Below are 25,252 nucleotides of genomic sequence, written 5' to 3'. Positions count from 1 at the left end.
AAAGAAAGCATATCTTCTAATTATAATTCAGCATAAGACCAGAGGGAACTTCTGGTAAAGATGAAGATGCTATGCAGAGTTTTGCTACTTTTCTGTGTTTCAAAGATTTCTATATATGTGTGTATTGCAAGTGAGAATTATTTACATGGAGTAGAAAATTGATGTACTAGCTTAGACACATTTCCAGTCCATGTGTAATTCTCAGTACTACTCCATTTTGGCTTTTTCAAGATGACCATATATGTTACAGGAATTAACTTAATAGCTGAAATATGTTTGCTATACTGTCAGATCACAGAGGGCTGCAGCATCTGAAGTTCAGAAACAAGACAAAATACACAGCGCAATTTGTCCCAGTGTAAAGAAATTGTATTGCTTCAAGGTTACTTCAACGTTAATTTTGAAACACTGTTTTATGTATGACTTCTATTCTGTTTTGCAGAGGTTGGGAACTTCCCAGAATACTTTCATACTGAAGGACGATCCATGACTTCCATGATTTTACTGAAAGCACATAGGGTATAAATAAGGTCATCTGAAGTAATTAGATTATAGATCTGTTTGCACGTATTACAAATAGTGAGCTAGTCTCCCTGCTTAGTCAATCTCAGAAGGAAATGTTTCTCATACTGAGGTGGATATTTAAAATAAATTAGCTAAATCCTCTCTCCCTATCTTTTTTTTTCTGTTGACTCTGGAATGTGGCTATCATTAGCTTTGCCCAGACCAGCGTTTTCATGGTCAAACTAATTAACTGTGTCTGTCTTGCTCTCTCTCATGACAGTATTTTGCAAAAGGCATAAGATGAGATGAATTTGTAGTTGTTAAGAATTCATGTGAAGGGATCATGATTTCATTAAAAAGCCAAAGACTTGTTTTTCTTCAAAACCCAAACCTTTAGCAAAGGTTTGCCTTTCTCTTTAAATAAAACTACTCTTCTAACTCTCACGGCTTGGTTGAAGATGCAAAATCTATTTTAAAAAGCATGGAAGAAGAGATGAGAGCAGCTAGAAATTCTGAGTGCTGTGCAGTTTTAATGTCAGTCTTGTCCTGTGTATTTTTTAATGATTAGTGAAACTGAGATCATTGGTGAAGAGCTGTCAGAGAAAGACTGTTTACTGTAGATGCTTCTCATCCATGTTTTCCTGGGATGCTGTGTTACTAAAGAGCAGCACTTGGAGCACAGACAACAGTGCATTCCTTGGAGTCATATCTTTTTTTTTCTCTGAGTATATATGATATTTAGCCGTCTGTAACTTTATCTCTGGTTCCTGAGCAAATTACTGTGATTAATACTCAGAAATAAGAGCAATGAAATTCCAGCCAGGATGTTGCAGGGAAAATTCATATTCAGCACACAGGAAAGAAAAAAAATACAGAAAAGATCTTCTAGAACAGCATGTCCATGGCATTTTAACAAATATAATTATTTACAGATGAATAACTTGCCTAAATAAATTGAAACCCAAGATCTATAAAGCTTCTCCATCTTATTCTCCATAAGCAGTGACACCAAAACCAAAAACAGAACCAAAAATTAAAAGAGATCATAAAGGATTTGCCATTGTCATTAGAAAAAATGCTGAAATGCAAGGATGATTATATCCTTTCATAGTTTCAGTCTTCTGAACTACATGGACTTTCCATGTCATGACTAGGTTTGTATTTTTGCTATATTTCAGCATCCTTTATTTTGGAAGATGTCATCCACTTTAGTCCCTGTAAATGTCAGAAATGAGTGCTAGCAATAGGAGTTCTTGTTTCTAGCTTTGAGTCTACATCTCATCTCAGGCTGAAAGCTTCCACACAACTGGAGTGCTGTTGAGTGTATCCTTGTTGAATTTATCATGCTTGATAGATGAATTTTACTATTGTATCCTGCACTAACAGATGAGATGCCCTAAATCCCAGAATGCAAAATATTTCAGCACCACGATCTATATTGTGCGCTCACTCTGCACGAAGGAGGGCATCCTCTGTGAGAAGCAGCTGTTAAATATTTAAAGATGACAAGTTACATAAAAGTTACACTTCACACACCAACATTTAGCCAACACAGTCCTTTATTGCAGCATAACAGACATTCCATCATCCCACCAACCATCTCAACCTCGAGTCTTTTTTTTTTTCATGAAGAGAAGGAAATATTTGGTAATCGTGGAAGGATGGTTAGCTCTGAAAGATGAACATAAATTCTCTGCATAGCAATCACAGCTTTTGGCCTTGTGAAACATCTGTGGTATATATTTGGAGTGTAATTTACACATCCATTCTTTGCAAAGTAGCTTCTTTTTGTCTTATTTGTAAAAATATGTGCTTCTGCTAATATGAAATTACAATTCCTGATGAAAAGATATGGGTCTTAGTAAAGATTTTCTGGCTCTCTTAGTGTGTGTTGGAAGTTGGAAAAGAAACTGTTATTTCTACAATAATAGACAATTAACCGTCTTTACACTCACTTGTTACAGAATCCCTTTATTCTTATTGTCTTTTTATGTGTGGGTGGAGGAAAGAAGTAAAACTATGTTCCCAAACTTTTTTTTAACACAATTTAGGATGGGAGAGGGACAGTAGCACAGCACTGAAACAGGATGTAATTTACAGATCCAAGCCTTCTTCCTTCTCACTGCCAGTAGGTTGCTCTCTGTCAGGAAGGGGGGTTGAGTAGTTCAAAAAGTTCAAAAACTAAGGTAAAAATCTTTTCAGTTCATCCTAACTCCTTGGTTATAGAGGAACTCTTCAGTCCCTGAGAGATCTCATTGTAAATACAACATGAGACATATGTTGTAATAGTTAAGCAATGTGAAATGAATTAGGGTTAAACTGGAAACCTTAATTGAGCATTCTTGTTACTTATCATGGTTTGCAGCCAAGCCAGCAATGTTATTTAAATATGAGGTTTGTCGATTTGATTCCATGACCTGTTTCTGAGAGGAGTAATGAGGTTTAAACACCAGAGAATGCTTCTTGCAGTTTGTAAAGAGTATGATGTATCTCAAATAGCATTTCCATTACATACTGTGATAATAACAGCCATTTCTTTATTTTTGGAGAGTTGCTGGGGTTTCCAGGGTTCTTTGGCCATTTATGGATATTGGTATGTTCTATAGCTCTAAGGGCGTGCTTAGTGAAGAGTCAGGTGAGTTATTTATGTGTGTTGGAGATGGATAGAGGCATACTGTTTGGATATTTCAACTTGGAAATGTTTACTGTGAGTATTTTAGAGGGAGCAGATGCATGAAATCCTTTTTAGGCCTAAAGGACTGAACACAAAGAAGTCAAGCATGAAAAGTGTAAGCTGCACAGCCAGGGCAAAGACACTTCAGGCAACATTTGTGTTGTTAAACGTATCTATTACAGCCATTCAAGAAGGAAATGTGGGCCGACAGCCAAATGGTACAGAGAGCATGTATTCACATCATTCAGACTCATGCTTTCTGGGTGCCACACTGCAAAGTACTTGGCGCTGGTCTCCTCTAGGCATCAGCTGCCAGGTGCCTTAAAGATATAATTACCCTTTTATGTTTGTTATTTTTGTTTAATTGATCCGAAAATTTGTGGACCACTGTATAACAGTCCCAGGGTTTTTTTGATGTCATGAGTTAGAGTATATAAATGGCATGCTTTGGAGGACAGCCTGTGCTAGAGGAGAAGAGAGTGGGGGAAGACACATACTCTTACCCATCTTGCTTGTTCGGAAGGGTTCCTGAGCTGAACTATCCTTTAACACACATTTTGTGTTGGATGGATAGCTAGTTCAATCCAAATCACATGTAAGAATTAGTATTTAGGGAATGTGAATAATAACGGAGTAGACTTGAAAGTAAATTTTGGATGGTTGTGTATGACATTATGAACATATAACCTAAGATTTGCTAAGAAAGTGTGTAAACAGAGATTGGGGTTAGTCAATAGATCATGCTGATCTATGTTAGTGTTGTTTGTATTTTGTATCTTGCCAAGTGAAATCATCAACATAAGATAATAAATCTGGAATCAGTAAGTGGCCTCAGTAAGAAAAATATGTCACAGAAGGAGAACTTTGTGTTGATGACATGTTGCTTACAACTTTTTAAAATAATTTCCAATAAAAACTTTTTTAAAAACATTTTCAGGCCAAGATGCTTTTATGAAGATGTTGAAAATATTAAGGAAATACAGCCATGAGTTTGAGTTTCCTACACAAATGTTCAGTGTGCAATTATTTGAATGACTGTAGAAATCCCATCTCTATGTTTCCAGTACAGCTGGTGTCACTCAGATCACAAAGGATCAGCCAGGGGAGAAGAATGTGCCCTGCCATGAGCAATCTCATCATCTCTAAAGGAATCCTCCACAGATTTCTGTGGCTTCCCAAGGGGTAAATTATTTTTCTCACCTCTAGTCACTGTGTTTTCTGCATTGCTTTCAGATCTGGTAGCTCACAACATGCTCAGAAACAGCATAATGATGACACAGCTTAAGAACTGAGCAACACCAGTATTTATGTTGAAGTTGTCAAAACACAGGGAGAGAAATAAAGACACATCAGACTTCCTGAATAATTGCCGTCTTTTAGAGAAGTGCAAAAAGAGCACTGCTGTCTGCTGGCCTTTGAAATTTGACTGCAAGGAAACGTAGCATCCTGAGATTTGTTTTCTTTTCTTTCTCTGAACAGAGTCTGCCCATATTCTTTGGAGTTGCATTTATCCTGGTATCATAGAATCATTAAAGTTGGAAAAGTACTGGATGTTGTGTTGAGGGACATGGTTTAGTGGGAGCTATTGGTAATAGGTGAATGGTTGGACTGGATGATCTTTTAGGTCTTTTCCAACCTTGGTGATTCTGTGATTCTGTGAAAAAACCTCTAAGATCATCTAGTTCAACCATCTACCTACCACCAGTATTGCCCACTAAACCATGTCCATTAAGTACCATGTCTACATGTTCCTTGAACACCTCCAGGGACAGTGACTCCACCATCTCCCTGGCCAGCCCGTTCCAATGCTTGACTACTCTTCTGGAGAAGTTTTTCCTAATATTCAACCTGATATTCATTAAAAAAATCATAAAAAAAAAAAAACTTATTCATTAAAAAATCAGTGTTTTTCCTTCGTGATTGTTTCTCAAGAACATTCTGTGAGCCTGCTGCAATGTAGGGGTATAAATCTGTGTCTGTATATGTACAGAGCCGGGGCCCCAAGAGTAAAAACACATTGGTGGTAATTCAGAGGCATGAGAGGGTGTAAAAAGGGAAAGACAAGATCTTTCTGTAAGCTCACCTGTGCTCACCGCATCAGCCTCAGCTCAGAGTGCATCTAAACACCTGGCTGCCTGTGGCTGACAGACACTTCCTGCCAGCGGTTAATATTAGCTTCAGCTAGGCTCTCTGCTGCGGCGCTGAAGATGTGATTGAAGCTGTGGTGTTAGTACATAATGCAGGGACTGATGCAATATGTTCTGAGATTCCTTGCTTCCCACAAGAAAGGAGGAATTTAAGGGAGCAGCTGATGAAAAAAGCAAGCAAGCAAACAACATGTAGAAAATGAAAGCAAATTTATTCCCTCAGTGAAAAAACACACATGTCTTATTTAAAAAAAATAGTACCATAAACCCAAGAGGCAATAAAGAAGTAAATTATGTTGTTACAAATCAAGCCTTTAGGCAGCTAATAGCATCAGATGTGTGATTGCAAATGGAAACTCTATTGAAGTCTTCTTAGGCATGGAAGAGGCTGCCCAGGGAAGTGGTGGAGTCACCATCCCTGGGGCTTTTCAAGAAAAGTGAAGATGTGGCACTGAAGGATGTGGTTAGTGGGCATGGTGGTGATGGGTCCACAGCTGGATCAGATGGTCTAAGTGCTCTTTCCCACCTTAATGGTTCCATACTTCTGTGAATTTTCCTATAGAATTTTCTTATTGTTACCTATTCAAAGGACAAATAGAGAAGAAAAAGGTGAGAGTGGACACAGAAGTGATCAGCCTAATTCTCCCAGTAATCAAACTGCAGCCTTGTGTCCTGCCTTAGCAACATTGTCAGTTAATGAATTGGACTATTCTTTTTTAAATTCCCTATTTACTTCTTTATTTGATGTCCACAGGTAAGTCTTTCTATACACTAGGGCATTCCTGCTAAAGTTTCAAACTCTTCTTATCATTTGTTCATTGCTATCTAGAAATAGCAGCAATGGAGTTTCCTTAAACTTGACTTTTGTAACCAAAAATGCACTAAATAAAGAACACTAGGTGTCATCAGTAATAACAATTGCTTTTTATTTATGATGAATGTATCAGATAATGGGGGAAAAAAAGAAAGAAAAAAAATGGACAGTTTTAGTTAAAAGTCAATTTGGCAACTAAAGGCAACAAGAAGGAACAGTTTAGAAGTAAGAGTAACAAATGGATGGAAATATGTTTTGTGATTCCTCTCTCATTAAGCAATTTATAAATGAAGCTGAAGATATCAGATGCTATCCAGAGCTGGCAAGACCAAAGGCAGGAAAAAAGTGTGTTTTTCTAAGTGCATCAGGAACAAATCAAGTGCTAATAGTTGTTGAGGTGGCATGCTTCTAATCTGTGTTTGGGAGCAAGCAGGATGATACGTGATCATATGTAGGTGATAAACTGCTTTCTGAGCTTTTTGTGGTTCAGAAGGACATGAGAAAACTCTTTTTGAAGTCAGCAGGCTCAGATAACTTTGACACAGATACCTCCAAGCGAAGCTGATGCACTCTGGTTCCCTGATGTTTTCTTTTAATCTTACAATACTGGGGAAATTACAGATGACTGGAAAAAATGTTAATTCTGTGCCAGTATTTGCTGAAGAAAAACAAGACAATGAAAAGATAGGCTGAAAGCCAGCCAGCCATTTGTATGAAACAGAGACATATCCATAAATCAACAAAGAGGTTAAACACTAGGACTACAATTAATGACCATTAATGACATTTTAATGCGGAAACAGCTCTTATCTAATGAAACTGACATATTCGTCTGCCAGTAAAATGAAGAGACTGTAAGTTTGGACATTCTCTAAATATTTTTCAAGGGCTTTTAGTACCACTAAATATTCTGAATAAAATACAAAATGTGCTTTGTACAACATCAAAGAATATTTTTGAATGGGTTAAAAGAATCACTTATCTGTCATTTATTTATTTGTTTATTTATAAGTAGGCTTTATGAAGATAAATGTCTTGCAAAGAAATCTGTGTTGCACTGAAAGACTGGTGGCCAGCAGGGAGAGGGAGTTGACTGTCCCCCTCTACTCTGCCCTTTCGAGGCCCCATCTGGAGTATTGCATGTAGGTCTACAACCTCCAATACAAAAAAGATGCAGAGCTGCTGGAGCAGGTCCAGAAGAGGGCCAAGAAGGTGATCAGAGGGCTGGAGCACCTCTCCTATGAAGACAGGTTGAGGGAGCTGGAGCTTGTTTAACTTGCACCCTTCCAGTACTTGAAGGGAGCTTATAAGCAAGAAGAGGAGTGAATTTTTACACAATCTAATAGTGATTGGGCAAGGGAGAATGGCTTTAAACTAAAAGAGGAGAAATAGATGTTAGGAATTTAAATTACATGTTAGAAATATTTACTTAGAGGGTGGTGAGGCACCAGCAGAGGCTGCCCAGAGAAGCTGTGGTTGCCCCATCCCTGGATGCATTTCTAGCAAGGTTGGATGGGACCCTTGGCTGCCTGATCTGGCTGGTGTCAGTTCTACCCATGGCAGAGGTGTTGAAACTAGATGCTTTATGGTCCCATGGTCCCTGTTTGCAAGCAGTGGGGTGATATTTGTGACTTGCAATTCACAGGAAACAAGAAACATCATCTTCAGTTCTACTGATGGTGATGCACAAGGTGTATCTACGTTACCATACAGATATTTGAGATCTCACTGCATTACTTTGTGTAGGCATACCTTACTTTTTAAATAATGAATTATATGAATAATGGATTATGAAGCAGAATACATAAGACCTCCCTCATACTTCTTTTAACCCCCTCTCTCTCAGTTAGAAGTGGCAATACAGCATGTCAAGCAAGGTCCTCAGACCTCAGGGTATGCATATAACATTGCATATCCATCAGTGCAAAGTTCCTGCTAAAATTAAAAAAATAAGCAAACAAAATTACCATGCACTTCCATGGCAGAGTTTCTGCTGCATATTCCTGCAGAAGTCTGTGGGTGGGTTTGTCATCGTGTAGTGCACATCTCTGTAAGGAATCTACATGTGACTAAACAAACCCAAGCTCCTTTTGTGGTCAGTGGAGAGCCTGTCAGTAGTGTAGGAGTATAGGGGGTGGTTTGTCTCCTGAAATATATATCTATATGTGAGTGGATAAACTGAACCATAAGCTCCACTGACTCAACTGGATATAATGGAAGCCCAGACAGCCAGCTCAAGCCTAACTCCCATAATATCATTCGTGATTAATTCTATTTTTCGTGGTCTTACAGATCTCCTCTTAATGCTACTGCTGTAGGCTCTGCTGTAGGCATCGTACAGAGACAAACTGAATGTAGTAGAGCTGTGAGCTATGTTGCTATGACTTATTTCATATGGTAAAGAAAACTAAATATATCTTCTTCTTTTAGGACAAAGCCAAACAAATAACTTCAAAACATGCAAAGGACTTCACCACTTTATAAACTTTGGCCATGTTGAAAGAACAAGGGTTAGTCTTTCTGTATGGGAACTGCTGAGTCACGGCCTGAACCTCTGATTGATCACCTGAGGCGAGCCATGAGTCAGCCAGAGGAGCACAGCTGAAGGCAATTCACCTGTGCTGCCGGAAGGGGTGGAGCCTGGCTCCACCCCTCCTAGACCTATTTAAGAGCTGGCTACCAGTGGGGAAGGATCTTGTCTGGAGATCCCTCCTTCTGGTGTTTTGTGGTGAGCCCAGCATAAGGGTAAGCCTTCCATTTATTCTCTTTTGTTATCATAGTCCACTTCACCTAACTCTCTTGTTTATTTTGTGATTGTAACATCTTGATATCCATTGATTATACATTTTCCATCATTGCACCATCTGTCTCAGATGAAAAGCTATTAAAAAATTAAACTTACCTTCAATACAGCTCTACCTGTCACTTGTTTCTTTCCCCTTTCTCCTCTTGTCTGACCATGGATTTGAGGAACGGCACTCAGAATTCCTGCCAACTGCACATGAAAATGTGGTGATGTAATATAATTTCCGTTCCGTATGCACTAAGGCAGAGACTATGCAGATAAGCTATATTTATGGTATAATCACAATATTTCCTAAAACAAAGCAATGTTTTACTGCTTATATCCAGTTCCAAGTCATTACTGCATCCTTCAAGCAGTATTTCCATAACCTCATGATTAGTAGGGTGAATGTGAAGGAGTGCTGCAAGAAATTACAATCGGAGTCACTTATATCATCACATTTCATTCATGTTTACCAAGAAAGAATATAGAAGTCACACAACCTGTGGTTGATCTGAGATATTCAGCTCTGCTACATTTGCTCAGGCATTGCTCTCTCCCAGTGGTGCAATTGGAAGTAGGCTTTATGTGGTTCCAAAGTGTGGGGTCACAAGCATATATGGGGGGAAAGCCTAAAGGTGTGTGAGTTTTGCTTCAAGTCCGAAGGACTACTTGGAAGAGGGTACTTTGCTGCTGTATCCAGTGTTGGTTCCTGTCAGCCACTCTGCAGTAGGTATGAAAATTGTGCAGCAAACAAAGAATAGACTGAGGATTTGGTATGCAAGTCTCTTCTGAGACTTTATCTTTCCTGCATGTGTGGACATAGATCAGATACACCAAATAATCACTTCCAGTTTTTAAGAAGGAAGAAGCAAACACGAGCAATTGTAACTCTGAGCCCACCTCAGTGTGAGCAGCTGGACTAAGGGATCTCATAAAATCTCTTTGAGTATTCTGTCTGATTTCAAGGGTTATGCCTTTCATGCGACAGAAACTACGCTGTAAATGCCAGATTCTCCTGGGCACTCCAACTCTTTTATGTTACCCTGGAGAAGCAGAGCAATTATGAATTGCTTTTGCGTGCTTTATGGCTGCTATGTATCTTTGGGGTATTGCAAAGCATTTGATACATTTTCTCTTGCAAAGCCTAGGGCACACTAATGGTAGGTGTAAGAATAAATATTCTCACCTGGGAGAAGGCAATAGGAGCAATCATGACCAGAAAGCTTTTGGAGACCCCCAGTGCGCACTGAGGGGGAGTGGCAGTAGCATGCTATTTGCTATAGGAGTGGGAGTATGCTTTATGGAATTTTCCAAATTATTTGCCAAATATCTCACTTCAGCTAAGAATGGGTACATAAATGCTACTGCTGCTGGATGTTTGAGGACTTACACGTGTGGTTTAAGGTGTAAGATGTGGAAAAAAACTTTCATCAGGGCTAGATTTGGAACTTAAATGCCCACTGTAACTCCTTGTTCCATGCTGTAATAGGATTTCATATTATCTAGTCAGCCTGCAGTCCAAGATCATGAAAAGTTCATTCATATGGAAGAGCTGTTTTATCACTCATGACAGTAAGTCAAACAGCAGATAATTTACTCCAGCATTTTCTTCACCGTGCTTCTCCACATGAAAGTACAGTGGAAACAGCTACCCTCGACATGCACATGCAGCTCCCTGGATTACTTACAGAGGAGAGGGCTGAAGAGAAATAGGCTTTGGGCTTGTTGTGCACATGTGCTGCCATTTTGACTTTTCCTGGAGCAGAATTTTAAAGAAAAGCTGGGAGGGATTCACATACATATCTGTGACCACTGAATATCTTACTTCTCTTCAGAATTCCAATGTCTCAATTTTCAGATACAGTGTGTAATTAAGGGATATTGAAAATGGAATAGAAAGGTGTTGTGTTAGTGTTTCAGGTGTTGCTCTGAAAGTAATGCCTCCTATTTATATCCATGGAAACTACAACAGATACAAAGAGCACAACAACGGTACTTCATACAGTAAATTCTCAGCTACAGATCACTATTTTTAAGAATAGTCACCACCATGAGCTATGCATTTTCACCAGTGATGAACAAGAGCCTGCATGCTCCTTTCAAAAAATCTGTACCACCAGAGATGACAACTTTGGCTGTCCAGAAATTGCTTTTCTTTCATGTTGCAGTCACCACTGCTGAAATGCACCACCCACCACCTCCCTGTGCTGACATTCAGTGTTTGGTCTCCATAAATGTTCAACAAACATCAGTGAATACCAATGAGTGCCATTTTTTCCGTTGGAGGATATCAGTGACACACCTGTGCTTCATACACACTTCCATGCCAGTTGCAGTTTCATCAGACTGCCCCTCTGCTGTCATCTGTCACATAGCAATAAAATTTAATAGAACACTGGCAGGAAGGTTCAATCTTTGCTGTCATACCACCAACATCCACCTCAAATTTCGTAGATCAAAATAATAAAATGAAAGGTATTACTTTTGGACCAGCCCTTGTAATTTAACCCAGCATGGAAGCAAAGCATTGTACAGGCATTCATTCTAACCCCCTTAAGCAGGATGGGATAAGATGAAACTTGCAAGTTATTCTGTCTCACCCACCATCACTCTCCTCACTGGCAGTGAGCTGAAGGTTACTTGATTTAAGCAATGGTGTGCAATGATGATCAACATTTTTTTCTCCTAAATCCAAAACATCATGTCATACCAGCCTCTATGAAGAAAATTAACTCTATCCTACATGAAACCAGGACAAGAGGGTCAAAGGTTTTGCCATTTGATAGCATAACTCTTTCTTAGACATCTGCTTCTTCAACTCTATGCAACTCTGAGACTGTTCTTCATTTTACTCACAGAAATGATGATCCTACAGCATTTTCTTCTTTATAACTTTACCCTGGTAAAATCCTGTTGGTAGATGATCCTGGTTCACCATTCCTCAGACCAGAGGTGAAACACAGCCTGTGCTGGTAACAGCTTGCAAATTGCATATGTCAGACAAATGGTCCATGAGGGTATGCAAGAAATGGAAACTAGGTCAATTTACTAAGGTTGCAGATTAAAGATTTGCTGGAGCATGTAGGGCCAAAATCATAAAGCTTAAAGCACAAGATGAAACACAACTAGCAAGGGACTTCAGTAGTAACAAAGAGTGTTCCATTAATATTTCAGAAGAGAGGAAAACCGAGGCAGAAGCTGGTCCTCCGCTGAGTGGTAAAGGAAAGCTAATGATGCCTAGGGGCTGAAGAGATTAATGCCTTTCACATGTCAGTCTTCACTAAAACTGCCATGAGCCAATGACTGATACATTAACACCCATGAGTGGACAGGATTCAGCCTACAGTAAGCAAAAGGCAAGCTAAGGGAATTCTTTGGGAAGACTGTTTTTGTTCAAATCAGAGAGCTGGTTTGAGCCAGTTACCCATTGTCTTGAAGAAAACATGGGGATTAAGAGAGAGAAAAGGGTGGGCAAAGGTCTGTTAATGCAGAGGGAAATGAAGAGCCAATGAATCGGTCAACCTTCAACACCTAAAAACTTATTGATACAAACAGCAGAACAAACCATTTCTGAACGCTTTGAAGATCAGAAGTTTAGCAACACCAAGCATATGTAGGCTAAACATAAATCATGGTTAAAAGAACACTGGGTCTGAGATAGATCTTGAGGACATGAGAGACAGTATCATAGAAGATTATGAAGTTGCTGTGATGTGATTTGGTAAGACTTACTTACTGGGGTAAGAATTTTGTCACTGTCTCATATGAAATTTTCTCATTTCAGATGGTAATTTAGCCCAGATTAAATCCTGTAGTGTGGATGGCTTTTTTATGGGAGAGTTATCTTCAGTGGGATTTGTGAGAGAAGTCCTTTGATTTGATACAGTAAGTCCTCAAAGTCTTCAGTCTGCAATATCCAAAGTCAAGCAGAATTTTTCTGGACTTTGAGTCGAAAGACTTTCCCCTTGTCAAGTAAGAACTAGGTATTATGACAGCATTAGGGCAGAAAATTACTTTGTGGAACATGGGGAAGTTTTCCTTTTTGGCATCTCACAGTCCTATTAACGGCAAATTGAATTCCAACTTTGTATGATGGGTGCAACCATCACAGTACAACTGGATGTTTTTCAGGGCTGGTGGATGTACAAGCCATATTTTCAGCTTTCCTTTTTTTAAACAAAATAAACACGCTGGCTACAATTTTTGCCAATTGTGAGGGATACAAGGTTTATATTCTCTATAGTACTTAAGAACAGGAATATATGATGCAGCTTCAGGAGCATTGTGGATCCCAAGTGAAGATCTAGTCCCCATTCCTTCCTCACTTCCATGCTGTGACCGTCTCATCCAGATTCCCTTCAGGAAGCTTATCTTGGCTGAATGTGTGCAGCCTAGCAGTTACTTTTGAACTCAACAATTTTAAGCTTGATTGCAGGACTGAAGCCATGTTAAAGGGAAAGAAGTACTGCCAGACCCTGTGAACCCATTTTATTACTTGAAGTAAGAAGAAAAGCATCTGCTGTTTCCTTAGGTCTGATTGAGTGTTCCCAGGCCTGGAAGGAAGCTGTTTGCAGCCATGGGGGAACTGCCTGCTTCCTGCTCTTGGATCAAGGCAGCCTCAGCTCTTGGGCCTCACTCAATCCTTCTAGGTGCGTGGGCTTACAGCCTTCTTCCAGGGCAACTCGTTCTACTTCTTTCCCTCGTGTCAAGTGCAAGTCTTTATCATCACATCTGCTCCAAAATGCTGACAGGAGGAACAAATTAGCCTAGAAGGAAATAATGATTCCTCTGTGTAGTCCCCTTAAGTCCAGAAGAGGATGATGTTTTGCCACAAGGCAAGGACTGAGCAAGATGAACACTGACTACAAGCAGCAGAGCTAAGGGAAGTGTCCTGCTCAGACACATTACTTCCCATGCCCTGTTCCCTTTTTTCACTTCGGGACTATGTATATTGGGTTGGCAAACTATGGTTCTCCAAAGGAAATCAGAAAGCAAAGCCACAGTGCTCCTAGTTTTGTAAAACTGATAATCATAACTGTGGTCAACACTCTTCAGGAGATGAAATGTACTTTATTATTTCATTATGACCTTAGTAAAATGTTTCAGCAATTATTAGCAGTAATAAAGGCACATACCTCCTGAGTGCTCTACATAGGCCTTCTGCTGAAGTCTCTAAAATTACCAATGCTGGACATTTATTTTCATTCACCTTTCTGAAATGGAACCACTACAGATACACTGGAAGGAGTCTCAGTCTTGACCCTTTGAGAGAGTTAAGAATTTGTGAGGGATTTGCTATTTTAGTTCCTAAAGCGATAGTGTGAAAGTAGATACTTTTGTTTTCACCTGTCTTGCTTTTATAACCAAGAATGAATTCAGGAAAAATATTGATGTAGGCTGGGAGGAAAGAAGACTTAAAGTACAGCTTGCAAGAAAAAAAAAAAAAGATGAGAACTTGAGAACATGTGGACTGCCTGTGCCTGAAGTTATTTCTGTGAGCACTACATGAATAAAGCTGTTTTCCCTGCAGATTTGTGTCTGGTAGCTGACTGCTAACTTAATCTGAAGTTGTTTTCCTGCAGTTGTTTCTCTGCGATGTCTCAGCTGTGTGGTTTCTCTGGCTTCTATTAGTGTATGAGTAAAGACTCTACTGTTCCCAAACATTGAATACTGCTGCCTACAGCCTCTCTCTTCTTCCTCCATGCTTCTTTTCACAAAATGCATAGGAATGTGGTCGTGTTTGAGAAATCCATCAAATTTGGCTTGATTTTGGCCAAAAGGCTCAAAAAATTACTGTGAAGGGAAACAGACAGACATGAACATGTATTAAATGATTGCATAAACTCAGTTTCCCCAGGAAACAGGGATTGAAAGCTGCTCTGTATAAAGAGAAATATTTACCAACCAAATACCAAAGGAAACTTTGAATAAAATTTTGCCAGAATTAGAATGTAGAATTTGGAACTTGAAACTTGAGTATTTCATGTTGAAAATGGGCTCAATCTCTTGGGGATCTAATCGTAATTTGTAAATGCCCCATTAGGTTACTTTATTATTTTCATTACAGTGGAAAAAAAAATGCTAATAAAGACAGACAAATTTTAAGAAACAACACATGGGCTAGAATGGTAGAGCTACTTTCCAAAAGAAAAAGTAAGCCTATCTGAAATAGGAGATGGTTATGCTTTATAACCTTCATTCATTTACATTTAATGCAGTTTCATTTGTTTGTTTTTTCCTTTTTGTTTGTTTGTTTGTTTTTCTTTTTCCAACCAAAGATATGTACAATCTACACCAAACTTGGAAATATTGTGATGCATTTGCAGTGTTGGGAAGCCTCAGCATGTGTGATTGAAAAGAACAAATCTAATTCCAACCTTATCCAGACCTGACTAGGAGCAAAGACAGTGGCTACAGTGGATTTCCAGCAGACTTTAAGAGCTCTCACTCCTCATGTGGCCAACTCCATCCATCAGAGGCTGGAGAATATTACTGTAGTAGCAGAAGGAAAAAAGCCCAGATGAATGAATAGTTGTGTAATTTTGTGGTCACCAATCTAGAGAATAGAAATACCAGAATGTGCACATTATTCACAATGAGTGAAGTCATTCTTTGGAGCAAAACTATAGAATCACTTTTCAAGGAGACCATGATATGAAGCAGACCAAACTACAGAGGGAGCAGACTGGGCCACTTCAGGAATGTGTGCTGTATCTGCTTGGATTTTTAATCATTTCATTCTTTCATAGTTTATTAGTCAATATATCTTACTCTCTTTTCTTGTCCATCAAGGCAAACATCTGCAGGTGGCATACCCAAAGGTTAATTCCCACTTTTGTTCAAATAGTTGAACTAATATTTATAAATAATTTATTGCATCAATGAATGCCATAAATCAACTCTAAGGACTTTGTTTTTACACCAGCTGAGGCTCAGACTCAATATGTGCTATTAATGAAGCTTTATTTATTGGTTAGTTAATAGTACATAAACTTCTACTTTCAAAACTTTTCTACAGCAAGGATTTCTCAGAGCTTGTTCATATTTCTGTCAGGTTCTTGGTTCTCTGTGGCTTGTTCATTTTGGTTATTAGTTATTCTTGGATATTGGCCTCTTAATTGTGTGATGTTTGTTTGTGTTTCATTTTTTTACTTTATTTTTTTGAAAGCTTTAATCAAGTAACTGGAATATATTTTTCAGAGTGGATACTGAAGCAGGCAGTCATTCATGAAAGACACCAAATTCCCTTGGGTACTGTTGCCATTGTCATGAATGCCTGGTACTGGTTCAGAAACATCAAATTGCAATTTTTGCCCACATATTAACCACATAAATGTCCAACAAGAAATTGTGAGAATTTAAGAATAGATGAACACAATAGTCAGGCCATTAATCTTGAGGGCAAAATCTGAGAGAAAGTAAAAGAATTTATGGAAGAAAACAGAACACTTGAAGTTGCTGGCATAAATCAATGATCTAATATGATATATATTTGTAAATAAATATAAAGCTCTACGTTTTCTCTAAAAGTTCTGTAGGAACTTACAGAATCTAGCATTTTAATGGCTCATTTTTTTCTCATAGCTGCCATTCAAACCCTAGATGTTTTCATTTATAGTGGAACAGCTCAGCTGCTGTCAGCCAGATTAATACTGCTGAAATCAACAGTCACACAGATTGACACCAGCTGAAGAGCTGTCCTAATAAATATGAGTCTATTTATGGGGGCTGAAACCACAGTCATGTCTCCCTAAGGGCAGTTTTTTCACTTGAATACAAATGGCCTTGGCTGCATGAATGAATTAAATATTGAGGGTTCCGTTTTTCAGACTTTACTGTGGCTTCACCCACATCAGCAGACCTGATCCATACCTTTCCTTTGGAGGAATAATCCTTCTGTCCTGGAATGCTGACCCTCAGACTGTTTTACCAGAACCAGATGATTTTTAAGCTGTTGGATGTGTTATCAGCCTTAGATCCATGTCAGCATGGATGGAGAGGTGCAAGGCACAGAACTGAGAATGCTTAGTTAGAAGTGGAAAGTAGGGTTGAATGACACTTCTCTTCACCTGGCACTTCTTGAGGGACTGATGGATTCTAGAAGTGGATTTACCACATTATTACATCTCCAGACACAAAGTACCAGCTGGTAACTACTGCATGATGGTACCAGGGATACAAGGTTGAATGGGGCAAAAGAGCTCTTGGCTGTCTGTCCGCATAGTGATTGCTGTCCATCTTCTCTGGACAAACTGTTTAAAAAGCAAAAAAGTGAACACTACTGCTGTATTACAGCTTCTTGCACTCTTTGGTGTCAAGTTGCATCTGCAAAGGTTGTGGAAACAAGATACTCACCTGTGTTGAAGTGGGGCTGGCTGCTTGCTCAGATGCTATCAGGAGTCAGCTAAAACAGATGTTTCTCAGGCTCCTTTGATATTTCAAAGGAGCAGGCTTTGTCTCTAACAGGATGTAACTATCCTTCCTACGGCCTAAGTAATAATATCCACAATAATAGAGAGGGTAATTTGACTCCCACATTTTGCTTCCCATTCCATATTGTCATCTTCAAGTAGGTGATGTTCCCAGCCTTGGCCAGCAGAGTCCATCCAGCAGGTAAATCTGGATCTGTGTGGGTGAAGCACCCAAGGGTGCCCTCATAGAAGACTAACACAGCTACCTACTTGACTTGTTCAAAAGCCAGATTCATGACTCAGCCTTCACCTTTTATGAGTTAGGAAATTCCAAGGTGCTCTTTTTTTCTCTTGGACTTGCAGGCAGACTCTGATCTCACTTATTATAGGGCAGATCCACTGCAGGCAAGGAGCTGTTTGTGCCACACATTTAGAATAGACTGTTTTCCTTGATGAACTTTCCTTCTGCTCTTAGCAGATCCTATGTAGTCTAACTACTTGCAGCCCTCAGTAAAAGTGTCACACACAGCAAACAGCATAAAACAAATCAATCATTTTATTTAGTCTAAAAAAACTGAAATGTAGTAAAACTGAGAAATGCATTTATGTGGCCAAGAAGGACATATTAAAGAGGGAGTGATATTTCAGTGCTGGGCTTACAGCATCAGAGCTGTTTTGCATTGGGTCATGCTACCTGTTTCCATTCTCTGTGAATGGCATGACTGCAGAGTGATAGATAGTTGCATTCACAGACAGATATCCATGGAAGGTGAAAGGTAAAGAGATAAAAGGCATTAAAATTATAATAATGCTTCAAGATCCAGAAATCCATTAGACACTGCAACTGAAAAGCAATGAGGCTTCTTTGTTTTATTGAAGAGTAAGTGGTGTTTTATTGAACACTTGGAAATTCATTCTCTGGAAGAAGGTACTGAATTCTCATCAGCCAACAAAACACTGGCAGAAAGATGAAACTAAGAAACTCAGACTGAAAATGTGGGACAGACATTTAATGGTAAATGAAGTGGATTTTCTGTCATTTGAAAATCTTTAACTCAGTTTTAATTTTTGAACTTGACAGAGAAGTGTTTCCTGAGCCATTTATTGGAGTTGGTGCAAAACTCTCAAAGATTAAAGAAGAGTGAGAAACAACTGCAGAAATCTCTTCTAGCATATTCAGAAAGAGCTGAATACTGAGAAATAGAAGTAAAGATGGAGATTGTTGCCAGTCAAACAAAAGCCAAAGTCTTCCTGGCATTTTAGACTATCAATTGTCTGTGCATCCAGTCACACCTGTGAGTGCACTGATTTGCAATCTGCATACTGAAATCAGCAGAGAGGCTGCTGACCTTGCTGGATATCTCAGCACCCTGCTCTGGAGCAACAGGATCACTCCTTAATCCCTGTCTCACCCGATCTAATGCAGTGCTATTTTATGGTCACCACATGACAGACTCTCATGACCAACATGAAATGAGCTGTGAGTTTGCAAGCAGATGGATGTCCCTAACTCAAAGACTCCATCCTTGCTGACATACTTGACCACAGCATTAGCTAAGTAATTCACTGAGAGGAATAGGCAAGGGAAATGCTCAAACACAAAAACATTCACAAAAAGTGAGTGTTGCTCATAGCCTACCCGCTTTGCATCTGAGCTATCACACTGGCTGATCTAACTACTTTCATCTGCTTTTGTAAGAAAACATCTCATCTAGGTCAGAGGTATTGCTTTTCAAATAGTCCTTGTGCTAAAAGAAAGTTGGGGGGGTGAGGGGGTTGATCTCAAAGTCAGGTACCAGGTGGTAGCCATGTGCAGATGAAACTCACATGTTAGGTGGGATGAAGATAGCAGAATTCCTTCTAGATTCCTCAGCAGAAGAGAATGCACATGGCTGAGTATTGCTGGAACACAAAGGAGGATTGTAGGTGGCAAAGAAAGTGTGGGTGAGAGATAAATACAGGGACTGCTCTGAAAGTAATGCCTCCTATTTTATTATGTTGGCCCACGACAGTAGAGAAGAATGTTGATGGTACAGCAGTAGAGGATTAACTTTACACCAATATTCCATTACATTTTGTTGCTGTGTGGCAGATTGTAGCAGGGGGGCAATCTGACAAAATTGCATCTGACATGGAAGCGTGTATGAAACAAAGGTGTGTCATTTAATTTCTTCATGTGGGAAAAGTGGCACACATTGACTTTCATTGACACTTGCTGAATGTTTATGGAGACTAAACAGTGGATGTGAGCACAGTGAGGCATTGAGTGGTGCATTTCAGTAATGCAACAGTGACATGAAGGACAAGATACATTCTAGATGGCCATGCACAGCTGTCACCCCTGCTGGCATGCAGACTTTTGTTCATTTCTAGTTAAAATATATAGCTAATGGTGGTGACTATTTTGAAAAATAGTGCTTTGTAACTGAGAATTTGCTCTATGAAATAGTGTTATTGTGCTTTTTGGGTGACAATGGCCCTGCCTGGAACACTCCAATGGCAAGGGGGAACAGAAGTTAGGGCAGTTTCCTTTTTCATTGGGCATTAGAACATTCACCCATCCATCACTACCCATCCTGCCACACCAAGCAGGAGGGTTTGCCTACTTTTAAATTTATCTTGATACCTCTTTTACTCCAGATCCTGACTTTTTGGGGTTTAAGGTATGTAAATGTCTTTAATGTGACTTTGTTCCTTACATTGTTCAACTTCAGATGAAGCAAATAAGACTTTAAATTCTTTCAAATGCAGATTCAGAAGGCTGAGGGAAAATACCCTGCCTAGGTATGAATAAAAAATTTCAGAGATGAAAATCCTTCTTGCCAGACCAGGCTGTGCATTAAAAGTAATCAGAGTGAAAAAGTTATCAGAGACTTTAGCTCTGCTTGTAATGGAGTTTGCATTCCAGTCTACCTGGGCAGTATTACTTATGCCCACTGTTGGCATAGGTTAGAAATAGGATGCCCAGGAGATGGCACGTGCTCCAGTACACTCCACAAAAATCACAGGGGGGATACAAAGCATGGCAGTTGTCCTTCCTTTCTGATTCGGGTTTCTCTGTGAAGAGGGGTGCCCCACGGGGTGCACTCACAGGTCTGACCCCTTCTGCACGACAAGGGGAGCCACCTTTAATTAGACTGTATTCATCACACATCTGGGGATATTTGCGTGCATAAAAGCCTCATCATTCATAACTAGTGAAGTCAGACTAAATGTTTCTTGCCTAGCTGAATGCCATGAGCAGTGTTATGGACAGGCACTGAGCCTCTCAGAGCAGAGTTAAGTCACAGCGTTGGACCAATGTACTGCAGCTTTCCCTTTAAGAGCCTTTGGCTAACAGCGATGCACTGAAATGCAGGAGGTGGGACAACACCACACACAAAAATGAAGAAGTGAAGGCAGGAAAAGTTTCTCCAGAGGAAAAATGCAGGGCTTGTCCTTCACCCTGACGTCAGATCTGTCTTTAATAAAATCCCCAAAGAGCCAAGAGAAAAAGGCAGAGTTCCTAGGCTAGGTTACCAGTTAAGGATTGCTGTGTGTTCCCGAAAGTGGTGTTTTTGTTCAAAACGGCTCTAAATCTGGGTTCAATCAATGTATTTAATCCCGGCTTCCAGGGATGAGGTGGCTTTTGCCCTGGATTCTAGCAACAAGCAGCATTTTGCAGGTGAGTTTGGAAACTGCAGGAGTATCCTCTGCAAACACTCTTGTGCTTAGTGCATGGTAGGGTGGTGGGAACGAGTGCAGTGTGTGCGGGGAAGTGGGAACTGGTGAGTGGTGGGGAGGTAAGAGTGGAAGTGAGAAGGGAAAGGTGAGCTGTGGGGAAAAGGAAAGGGGAAGGGGAAAGGAAAGGAAAGGAAAGGAAAGGAAAGGAAAGGAAAGGAAAGGAAAGGAAAGGAAAGGAAAGGAAAGGAAAGGAAAGGAAAGGAATAAAGGGAAAAGGAAAAAGGAAAGGAAAAAAGAAGAAGAAGAAGTAAGGAAAGGAAAAATGAAAAAGGAAAAGTGCAGAAGTGCCTGTGAGTTGAGTTCATCTCTGCTCAGCATCCAGGTGAATTTGCACACAAAACTGTGGGTTTCTCTTTTTGTTTGCTTGTTTGTTTTCTTTTATTGCTACTATTCTTATTGTGGAGCAAAACAAGGAGGAAAAGGTGATCCAGTGCTGCCCGGAGCAGCCAGAATCAGGCTGCTAGGGGAGCAGGTTGGAGCGGAGAGGCGGGCGGCGGTGCACGGCGGTGCCGGGAGCGGGGCTGGAGTCGTGCCGAGCCGTGCAGGGACCGGGGCTGGCAGAAGGACCGGGGCCGGGAGCAGACATTGCCGGCCGCTCCCCTCAGGTGCGGTGCCGCTGCCGGCGCTGCCTCCGGGCAGTTTTGTTTCTCGCTGCCGGGGTAAGAGCGGTCGCGTTTAGAAGGTGACGGCCAAGGCAGGGAGGTGATGCGTGCGGGGAGTGTCTGTTCCCAACGGGAGAGCCGGGAACAGTCCCAGTCCCCGGAGGCTTTGAGGAGCGGTGGGTAACCCAAAAGAGGTGCAGAGTGTGGGTGCCAGCGACACGCTTGAGGCTGTGGCATTCCCTGAGACAGCCACGTGTAAGGCAGTGTCTGAGCATCGCTTCTGCTCGCAGAGGGGTGAAATGAACTGCTTTGCACGGGGGGGATTTGTCTTTGTAGGGCTGCTGGCACCAGCGGTCGTGGGGTTTGTAGAGAGATGAAGTGGGGCATTACAGCGAGAAAGCAGCACGCGTGGTGTGGTGAAACGCACCTGTGTGCAGGCAGATGGCAGACGATAAGTCCTGCTTGAATGTGGAGATAGGCTGATATGGTGCCTCTTCAAAACAGAAAAAAAAAAACCCTCCAAACCAACGATCACAAAACTAGTAACAAAATGCACCCCTCTGTCTCTCTGAGGTAATAATCAACTCTGATTTTGTTGAGCAAGCAAAAAGTCACATGAACAGAACAGGAGACCCCAACTCCTCCCTCTCCCCTCCAGCAGGGTGATTACAGGAGATGTGTGTGAGTGCCTTGGAAATCTCATAGTGGCTATCCCAGGCTCCCTGATATCAAAGCTGTTTGTCAGAAAACCAGATGTAGCATGAAAGTATGTGTGAGTGCATGCAGACACATGCGTCTGCTATGGGGATGAATGAGTGGGTGAAATCTGAATAGTTCTGGCAATGTATTTGGTCTAAAGAGTATCTAAAAAAGAGTTGAAAGAATATAAAAAAATAGTCTAAAAGAGTCATGGTTCTGGACTGTTTCCAGTTCAAGCTATCAAACTATCTGTGCTGGTGGAACTCCATCTCTTCAAAGTATCCCAGGGCATTGCCATCTCCTGAACCAAGATGTGGAGTTGGACCCTAGGAGCTTGTGCCATCTTTAGAAAGAAAGCTCCAGTGAGGAGCTGGCTTTCTGTGGACCTTCTCCACACCTGAGCTGCTGTGGGATGGAAGTAGTAAGCTGCTGAAGGAGAGATTTGTGGTTGTTATACAAAAGGTGATGAGAGAATGGGGGTGACTAGTGTGACAATGCAGAGAGATGATACACGTAGGGCAGAGCAACTGGGAAGGAGAATTAGTCTGTGCAGTATTTATAGGACTTTTGAAGGAAGATCAGGCGTGATCTGGTCTGCTTAAGAAATGTTAAACAGTAAAATGGATATTGCAAGTGATATAAGATATTATAAATATTTATCTGTCATGACCACCTTGCTCATGAGAGATATCTCTTGCTCAAGGAGATGTCTAATAGAATCATAGAGTACCCCAAGTTGAAAGGGATCCCTGAGGATCACTGAATCCAACTCCTGGCTCACCACAGGACCACCCAAAAATCAGATACTTTGTCCAAATTCTCCTTGAACTCTGTTAACTTGAGGCTGTGACACTTCCCTAGGCAACCTGTTCCATGCCCACTGACTTCTGGTGAAGAACCTTTTCTAGAATATATATTATATATATGGGCTTCTTGCCAGTAGAAAAGGAGAGGAGGTTAATATGAGAAGAACAGGTATGTCTTCAAAAGGCAGCTCTCAGGTCCTGCAGGAGACACCCTCATCTCAGTGCTGCATTCAGCCACAGGTGGTCACTGAGTTCGTAAAATGTTTTATTGATAAGGTTTTGTACTGGGACCTAACTGTATGGGTTAAGGGTTTGGTGGCTCTGGGCAGCCTGGTCTAGTAGTTGATGACCCTGTCTGTGGCAGGGGGGTTGAAACTAGATGATCTTTGAGGTCCTTTTCAACCCAGGCCATTCTATGATTCTATGATTCTATGATTCTATGATTCTATGATTCTATGATTCTATGATTCTATGATTCTATGATTCTATGAAATAGCAGAGTGTAATTAGAACTTCAGGTGTATCTTTTCAGATGTCTTAAAATGTTTTTCATACATATAAGGGCAGAGACCATGGGAGCCCAAGTCCCATCAGCTTTGCTGAGATTCCTCAGTGCCTGAGTCATTTCTGCAGCAAGAGCTTTAGTTCTGGGTGCAATGGCCCCTTTCAGTTCTGTGTACAGAGGAATCAGAGCTGGGATCTTCTGCTTCTTGTCCTCTTGATTCGGCAGATAGGAGATCCCTTATTCAGATGGGACAAAAATTCCCGGAGCAAGGTGATGGTTAGCAAACCAATTCTGCACTTTTTAGAAAACTGGGGAATTATATAGGAAGAAGGACAAGAAGGGTTTTTCTAAAATCCCCAGTGTGAAGGGGGGGAATGGGTGGTGTGTAGACAAGGAGTGAGTGCAGTCCCACAGAATTCTCCTTTGATCATCCAGCTCCCCGGCACTGAAAAGGGACAACTACAGCTCTATCAGGTTGCTCAGGGCCCCGTGCAGCCTGGTCTTCAGTGTCCCCAGGAGCAGGGAATCCACCACCTCTCTAGGCAACCTGTTCCAGTGCTTCATCACCCTTACTGTAAAAAGTTTTTGCCCTGTATCCAGACTAAATCTCCCCCCTTTTTTTTTTTTAATTTGAAACCATTTCTGCATGTCCTGTCACAACAGACCCTGCTGAAAGTCTGTCCCCTTCTTTCATATAGCCCCCTTTCAATACTGAAATGTCACTATCAGTTCTTTCAGTGGTGCTGGTAACAGCAGGTCAGATGGCAGAGTGGTACTGCTCTTCATTATATCATCTAGTGGGCAGGTTTCACACTTCTATTTGATGTGATGGCAGACATGACACATAAACACCAGACTTTTGGCTTAGTGGGTGGAAAGGAGAAGAGAGATGTTCAAATATGATTTTACAGCCTCTTTTGTGTGCAGCAATTTCATTAGCTGGTCACTGATTACAACCTGAATTCAGAGCTGCCTAAGGCTGTGTGGAAGGTGGTTTGAGAACTGTAATGTGTGGTTTTTCCTTCTTTTTATAAGATTTATTGGCACAGATGTGAGCCAAGAAATTCATTTGCAAAATATTTGGATATGGTGGCAGGAAAAAATTATTACATTTCTCTGTGATCTTCCAGAAGAAACCACATTCTGACCAAGTTTGAACCAAAAAAAAAAAAAAAAAGAAAAAAAAAAAGAAAAATCTAGAGGTTGATTTATTGATTTATCTATTTGTTTTGCTAGCATCTCACATATAGTTTAGAACAAAAGACACCTTTATCCTTGCCTGCAAAATCCCATGGCTCTCTGAGAGAAGTGAGCTGAGGTTTTTCTACTGAGTGCCCTGTAATGGAAGGGTGCAAACTTGCAACATGGATAATGTCGCATGGATAATCTCAAGCAGCATAGATTCAAGGTTCATAGTACTTCTCCCTCTAACCTTCCCACCATTCCCTGTTGCATATACTTAGCAAAGAGAAGCTGACTGTGGTCCTTAGAAGCATAGTTTCATCCTCCACTTCCATACATTACAGATGTCAATTGAAGTTACTCTGATTAGAGCAGCAAAAGAGCCAGCTGTGAGTAT

At 40.6% G+C, this 25,252-nt stretch overlaps 1 protein-coding gene across 1 annotated transcript in view; it reads left to right on the top strand.

Moving 5' to 3' along the window:
* The first annotated feature begins 20,722 nt into the window (after positions 1-20,722).
* CCN4 (cellular communication network factor 4) overlaps positions 20,723-25,252 on the top strand; it is a 40,347-nt gene continuing 35,817 nt past the window's right edge. Inside the window, exon 1 of the mRNA XM_048939796.1 lies at positions 20,723-21,002. Coding sequence (XP_048795753.1) covers positions 20,955-21,002 — 48 coding nt within the window. The 5' untranslated portion in view covers positions 20,723-20,954. The remainder of the gene's footprint in view (positions 21,003-25,252) is intronic.

The sequence above is a fragment of the Lagopus muta genome, chromosome 3, assembly GCF_023343835.1.
Source record: "Lagopus muta isolate bLagMut1 chromosome 3, bLagMut1 primary, whole genome shotgun sequence".
Lineage (NCBI taxonomy): Eukaryota > Metazoa > Chordata > Aves > Galliformes > Phasianidae > Lagopus > Lagopus muta.
This window is presented reverse-complemented; position numbering and strand designations above follow the sequence as displayed.